The 7,500-nt window shown below is 39.4% G+C and overlaps 2 protein-coding genes across 3 annotated transcripts in view; both read left to right on the forward strand.

Moving 5' to 3' along the window:
- LOC137978640 (calmodulin-like) overlaps positions 1 to 1,040 on the forward strand; it is a 14,243-nt gene extending 13,203 nt beyond the window's left edge. Inside the window, exon 5 of the mRNA XM_068825652.1 lies at positions 1 to 1,040. This exon is cut by the window's left edge and continues 684 nt beyond it. The gene's annotated coding sequence lies outside the window, so the exon portion shown is untranslated.
- A 2,007-nt stretch (positions 1,041 to 3,047) lies between these two features.
- Positions 3,048 to 7,500, forward strand: part of LOC137978638 (calmodulin-like) — a 5,169-nt gene continuing 716 nt past the window's right edge. Inside the window, exons 1-6 of one of the 2 annotated variants that reach the window (XM_068825649.1) lie at positions 3,048 to 3,219; positions 4,849 to 4,975; positions 5,667 to 5,697; positions 5,964 to 6,107; positions 6,316 to 6,558; positions 7,453 to 7,500. The exon at positions 7,453 to 7,500 is cut by the window's right edge and continues 716 nt beyond it. In XM_068825649.1, coding sequence (XP_068681750.1) covers positions 4,961 to 4,975; positions 5,667 to 5,697; positions 5,964 to 6,107; positions 6,316 to 6,558; positions 7,453 to 7,478 — 459 coding nt within the window. In that variant the 5' untranslated portion in view covers positions 3,048 to 3,219; positions 4,849 to 4,960 and the 3' untranslated portion in view covers positions 7,479 to 7,500. The remainder of the gene's footprint in view (positions 3,220 to 4,848; positions 4,976 to 5,666; positions 5,698 to 5,963; positions 6,108 to 6,315; positions 6,559 to 7,452) is intronic. The other variant, XM_068825650.1, reaches the window with a different exon arrangement.

Raw genomic sequence — 7,500 nt, forward strand, 5'->3', positions numbered from 1 at the left:
TGGAACAAATCGTTTCAACCAAGAATAAAAGTACTGAATATATGGTTTTCATGCACGTTATTTCATCGCCGCCGTATTGGTGGACGAAAACCAAACATCTCTCATTAGCTCCTTTTGGTAGTCCACCAGCAATGGTACATTACATCATTTTTATCTTTGTCTCTAGAGATTGGTTACAAACCACCTCCATTGAAAATTCATTGCTTAAAGACCTGGGCAAACGTCTTCAACATTGGCCTTCAACATCCGTTCGATTTTGTTGAGTGATGTTGAACGATGTTACTGCTGGGGTGGTCAAACGGTTTCAAAACATCATCTACATTTTGATTCAACAAAGCTCACGAGAGGTCTTGTATCAGTTCAGTCCTAGGCTGCAGCCGCGGTTGTTACTATGGATACGGAGTTGTTACTATGGGTACGGAGTTGTTACTATGGATACGGAGTTGTTACTATGGGTACGGACAAGGATACGTCATCGAGGAACCGATTAGTGCACTGCAGAGGCGCATACCCAAAAATGTTGAAAGAGGGGCGCAAACGCCGGCTTCAACTTCATTCAACATTCGCGAAAACAAATGAAATATTGAATGGTTGTTGAAGCAAAATTTAAAAGCTTTTAAACTAATTCAACATCGATTCAACATGTTTCAACACGGTTGAAACTAAGGGGGGAGCAAACGGTTTCACATCGCTGTTCAACAAAACCGAACGGATTTTGAAGCCGATGATACTGAAACCGTTTATCCAGGCCTTAATGAGGATTTGGGCGATATACTGGATGATCTCTGAGCATTGATGCTTTGGAAATTCGAAAATTTCAAGAAGAATGTATGGGATGATTTGCCACCTTTTGAAACCCAAGAATTTATCGGTTTTGATGGCTAATAACTGACCTGTTATCAAAGCTAAAAGGCTTATTAAAACTGAAGATTTAACTAAGTTTATCAAGTTCTTTACCTTTTGTGAAGTCAATTTGCAAATAGCATGATACTGTCTGAGGAAATTCGGGTGTTGAATTAATAAAATAAATGTCAACAATGACGTCAGCAAAACTATATAAGCTTGTAAGACAACCATTACCTATGACGAAATGCTTTATCTGCAAATTCAATCCACGTTATAAATCTTGTCTGCACTCTTTTACGATAACCTTGCCCTATCCATAACTCGAAAAAAAAAAGGATTTCCTTCCTGTTTCCGCACCCGCTACTAAACAAGAACAAAGGAAGACCGGCTACCGACAAAAGGGAAAACGATTGGAAATGAAAATATGTGGATCAAGTTTCGAAAGACATTATGGGATGCTCAGGGGGCAAATTAATGTGTATTTGCCCCCTGGGCATCCCATAATAGCTATTCGAAACAATAGAAATCGAAATGGCCGCCGTATTGGTAAAAAGGTCTATTGGGATTGGAGCTAGAGCCCATTGTGTTGCCAATCAAGTTGAACCCAAATCGACCCAGAGTGTTAGTGGTAAAGCTGTATCCAAGAAGTCGTATACGTGACAGCATGACGTCATCACCTCTTTACTCCAAACTTTCTATTTTTAGCCACTTTCCACGAGGCTCAAAGGCCTTAAGCGGCCTTTACACGGCAAACTTAAGTTTGCAAACTCGAGTTGGCAAAGTTAGTGTGTGTGAAAGACACGACAACAGTTGTCAAACATGTTGGCAAACTATTAATTGGCGAGAATAGAGACAAGTTCTATTTGTCGCCAACAGTTTGCCAACGTGTTTGCCGACTGTTTTTGTGCCGTTCACACACACCAACTTGAGTTTGCAAACTCAAGTTTGCCGTGTAAAGGCCGCTTTAGATAGCAATGACCAGAACCAAGGTTGCTGACCAGCGGTTTTCATTAAAACAATGGTTTGCTGGGGGTGCTCAGTCTCGCGGGCTCAGAAAACCTGGTTGTGGTCATTGTCATTTAAGGTTTTTCACATATTAATGGCCCCTTGCACGGTTTTTGACCGCCGTCTTGGCTAGGGGCAAAAACGGCTAAATTTAAATGAATGGGAATTTGGCCGACTTTGAACCGCTGTAGAACCGCTAAAAAGAGACAAAAATTCCAACTTTTGCCGCTACTTTAAATATTTTTATTGATATCATTCATTCAACAGAAAATAAGGCCATTAAGGAAGGTATAACGTCCGTACACTCAAATAATAAATCTTCTCATGTTGCTTCTAATTTCGCGGCAATTTGCTGTGATGATTTTAGAAGGGTTTGTACGGAATCCTAAAATTCGTTTATGATCGTTGTAGCGTGAATCTGTTCTTTACATTTCATGAAAATAATCTCTTTTTAGCGGCGCTACAGTGGTTCAAAGTCGGCCAAAATCGCATACATTTACTGTAAATTTAGCTGTGTTTGCCCCACAACCAAGATGGCGCCAAAATCCGTGAAAGGGTCTAATAATACTTTCGATGGACGTCCGTCGTATTCGCGGCATTTCGGCTCGTCGTGTGATTCCAACCTCCACAGTTCTTCCAACGAATGCACTTCATAATCAAAGATTACTCCTAGTTAATAGTAATAAAGCCATTCATGTACATCAAATACATCTATAGTTTTACCTCGTTCTAACCCTTGGAAGTTAAAGATATAATAACAAACAATCGGCCGTGCACATAACACTCAACCTCCTTTAGTCCGGGAAGTGGACAAGCAAGGCGCAGCCATTCGCTGGTGAGGAAAAAGCCATGATTAATATTGTAACGAGAAAAAAATGAGTCAATTTTTTTTATCTCATGAAAGTGTAGTATTTATGTAGTCGTGTGACTATGAATGTATAAATTTACCCTTCCTTTGTATCGGCTCGTTTTCAGTCTCGCGCTTTGAAGCTTATAACTTATATTTAAGGTGTTAAATAAAAGTTATTTATTCATCGGGTTGTCACTTTTCAGAATGATCGCCTTTTAGCTTTTTAAACAACACCGACTGAAATTCTGCAATATAGCAACGTGCTTTCTTTGGTGAAGTTATAAGAATAAAAGAGACAATGGTGCAATTAATAATGCACGAGATGGAGGCTCTTTGTGCCAAAAATGATTACACTTCACCATGGTTAGCGCATCACAAAGGTTCAAATAACGATTCAGTGTTGGCTAAGTCACCTGTTATGCATGATAGGAACATATTTCGAAGGAACACGTACATCGAATTTACTTTCCGTACCGTTCTTCACGTTAAGCTCTAGATCATAGAACTCAATTATCACGGTGAGTAACCGCAGAGTTTTTTTCTTTTTAGTTTGTTAACAACCATATTCGCAAAGTTTTGTTTTAATTTGGCCGTCGCTCCTTCTGAATCAATTTTGCTCTGCAGTTTTAAAAAAATTCGTTCTACGATTTAGACTGTCTCATAGTCTTGGTTGCCCGCGAAAAATTCGGTAAAAATTCAATAGATACAGGATTAATATTGAAAACGTAGAGGGATCATTTAACAGACGAAATTTAACTCTTATTAATTCTTCACGACTGAAAGAGGCTTTTACCACTAGAGCATGCTGGTCGATCGTTGTTTTCTGGTTTAAAACCGCAACTGATAATTATTCAGCTCACTCTGACGGAGCTCGAGCGCATAAGTCGATCGATAACTGAACTGTGAAAGATCTTTTTTGGCTTTATTAAGCTCCTCTCGTGTTTTGAAGTGCGATGAGTTGGTAAATTGAAATGGGGAAGGGTTGGTCAAATAATTCCAACCGTCCCCCTTCAAATATTGATATTTGGCAATTATTTCATGGTAATTTTTGCAGCGATTTACATAGTGTTTAATTTACCAGAAGTGTGGCTTCTGTATGAAAAGCTTGTATTTTGTAGAGAACCTATATCGTACAGAAAGTATCGTCGAAGGAGTGAATGGAAGTGATCATTCAGAGAATATCGTGGAATTTTTTTTTTTTAATGGCAGTTGAAATACTCTAAAAATGCATAAAACTTAAACAATACTTTTCGATGGATCGGGTAAAAACCAATTGCAAAATTGAACTAAACAGCACACCCATCACGACATGGGGTACATTGATGGTTTCCCCTGCCTTGCGCCCTTGGAAACGAACAATTTTTAGCCGGGAGACCAGGTTTTCTCTACTCAGTTGGCAAAAACATCTCCAGTGTCCTTTAAAAAATTCATTGGCAGGATGAGTGAAAGCCCATCGTAGTAGTTTTCACACAGATTAAATTCACTGTTCTTTGCAGGCTGTTATTAAATGACTAAAACCCTACAACACTAAAACATTTGCACGGTGCAAAGAACCCTTCCGGTAATACTCGACCAATTTGTTTTTTCTTGTTTCCAGCTGTTTTTCTATATATTTTTTTTGTCTCGTAAGTTTACTTAATTCCCTTTCTTTCTTTTCTCGTAGCGGTGGGCAAACTTAGTAATATCGAACGTGAACCATGTTTTCCATAGAATACGGACCGTACAATAAGGATTCTCATGCAGTTGGAATAAGTTGACGAAATCTTAGATTTGGCTAAATGGTTTCGTGTCCATGGTGATCAATATGTGTTTTACGTCTGTGAATGAAATCATTTTCCCCCACCATTCCTCCCGTAAAATGAATGAAAGCTTCTGGGACATTTCACTTTACGTATGATACTTTACGTATCTGTGACCATTCAATAAAAGGTGCTCTTCCGTGGTACGGCTTATAATGACATGCAAGATATGTTAAGGTTTTAATTCTGTGGATGAAACCCCGCCGAATAAATGTAACCTTTCAAATCAAAGATTTTTATCATGCTGTGGCAAGATGGTGAAAGTAATGTAAAATTTATCGGTGCCTTTGGTCAGTGAGTACTTTCGCGTTTTATGAAACACTGTCTCGTTTGCTTTGCGCACTGTAGACTGGATTTCAAAAGGAAAATCAAACAACGAGCGGAGGAGTGCTCGCTAAATGGACGAAGGTGTTCCTTCATAATTCCCATCTGACTGGCTACATTTTCATGCCCGACAGACATGGCGGAGAGCAAGGTGAGTTAAACAGTCTTACCACATCAGTTTTAATTAGAACTTTTGTTACCGTGTTACAGTTCTTTATAGCCTTCCTGTTTGTATATGTGTGTCCGTCAACCGCAATTTCGAGTGGTCCAGGTTCGGGTCCTTGCCGGGGACATTGTGTTGTGTTCTTGGGCAAGTCACTTTGCTCTCACGGTGCCCTCTCTCCATCCAGGTGTATAAATGGGTACCGGCGAAATTAATGAAGGGGATAACTCTGCGATGGACTAGCATCCCATCCAGGTGGGAGTAGAAATACTCCTAGTCGCTTCATGCTACAGAAACCGGAGATAAGCGCCGGCCTGATGGGCCTTCTAAGTTCGCAATAGGCTTTACCTTTTTTTTATCACCATCATCGTCACAAAAGTGTCTATTTTTAAGATTTTCGGGAAAATAAACAATAATCGGCTAACTCAATGTTTTACCCAATTGCTATAATTAAAAATATACATTTTGAGTAAGGAAATAATAATTCTTCATTTTCCTGTTCCATTAGCAAAACAAAACTTAGTTCAAACAAACACTCGTTTTTGTTTAATTTTGTGCGTTTTCTGTGACCGCATGGTCATAATGATTTCTTCGATTTCGGAAAGCTAATCTTTGATCAAAGAAATGAATTTGCTCATGGCTCGTATTACAATCGTTTTCTTTTGAATTTGTTTTTTAGGCTTCAAAACTAAATGAAGAGAAAATAGAAGGTAAAGAAGAACTAAGCATTTCCTCAGAGGGTTCATCAGCGTAAAAAAGTCGTAACATTCCGATGAAAGTATCGACGGTATTGTCAATACCCGCAGTTACATGTACACTGGGCCCTCTGAGGAAAGAAGATTGTGATTTTGGGGGTAAATGATACCTCCTCGGTGTGTTTTAATTTACTTTGGACTCACAGTTACTCAGCAGAGGCTCCCCTCGATGACCTCCTTGAAAAAGCGAGTCACTGACAAGGTGATTTCTGTTTTTACAGATTTTAAAAAAGCGTTCATGCTTTTCGATAAAGATGGAAACGGAAGGATAACCGCTGATGAACTGATCGACGTTATGACATCTTTAGGACAAAAACCATCTGAGAATGAAGTTGACGCGATGATTCGACAGGCCGACCAAGACGGTAAGACGAAGTTCTCGCTGGGAGTCCTGTGACGCTCGAAGTTTACTCACGAAATGTCTTTTTACAAATTTCTCTTACATACAAAATTAACTGTGTATTATATGGAACAAGAGATATTATTAGAGTAATATACTTTAAACTGTTGTACCCAGGAGATGATACAGAAGCTTAAGTATAAATATTCCATCATTCGATTTCATTTAATTAGGGGATGGTTCGATTGACTTCATGGAGTTTTTAGAAGTTATGGCGAGCAAGATGGGTGAGAGCACCTTCGAAGATGATCTGAGAGATGCTTTCCAATTATTTGACCGTGATTCCAATGGCTACATCTCCAAGAGGGAGCTGACATTTGTGATGACCAGCTTGGGAGAGCATATCACTGATACTACTGTGGAGAATATGATCAAAGAAGTGGATCTCGATGGCGACGGCAGGGTCAACTATGAAGGTACAAACTGATTGTGTAATAATGGATGGACGAATACACTAAAGGCAATAACGACTTTATCGCACACAACCTCGATAAGCAATATTTCTACAATAACCCCTTGGCTACCGCGCTGCTTGGTAACCTCTACTACGATGCTCGGTACCAGTCCTACAATTGCTTGTGAAAATATAATAGAGAAAGCCTGAAAGCCCATGATAATAGGCCATTTCCGAGTTGATGTTCGTCTCGGTTTCGAAGCGAGTCTTGGTGCTCAACTATTGTAAGGGAAAATGAGTTTGATTTGCATAATGAATGGTTGTGCACCAGGACTCGCTTTGAAACTGAGGCATGCAGCAACTCGGAAATGGACTATTAGAGGGGAACTTTTGACAGTGTCTACGCAGCCTATAAAGGTTTTTCTTTTTTCGTTTATCAGTGACAGTAGGATAACTATGATTTTGGCATCCCGTCTCGGATGATTAAACTAAGTCATTCAGATTTGACCTAGTGCCTAGAGACTAAGAGATGTCTGGTTACAAGCCGGGTTCAGGGACCCATGATTTGTGTTGCTCTTCCATCTTTGTATCATTGTACGTCAATCGGAAGATCAAAGGATTGAAAAACGCCGTCATCTTTCTCAGGGCTTCGACCACACCCTCTATTCTCCGCAAATCTGAAAATTTTCGCAAGCTGAATTTGCAACTGGGTGATAATATTGTTAATAGGTCAAACAACCTTTACTTTTTGGAGGTGAAGAAGGCACGTAGCGGAGCGCTTCTTGTTAATTATAACAAAAATGGTTAGCTCTAATCCTAGTGTATATGGTGAATCAAAGAATTCAATACAAGAGTGTATAAAATCACAGAAAGATATCATTTATTAATCTTCGTGATCTTGTCCATTTCTCTGCAGAATTTCTACGACTAATGAAGAAATGATGATGCATGACTCTGTCAGTGG

The sequence above is a fragment of the Montipora foliosa genome, chromosome 12, assembly GCF_036669935.1.
Source record: "Montipora foliosa isolate CH-2021 chromosome 12, ASM3666993v2, whole genome shotgun sequence".
In the NCBI taxonomy this organism is placed as follows: Eukaryota; Metazoa; Cnidaria; class Anthozoa; order Scleractinia; family Acroporidae; genus Montipora; species Montipora foliosa.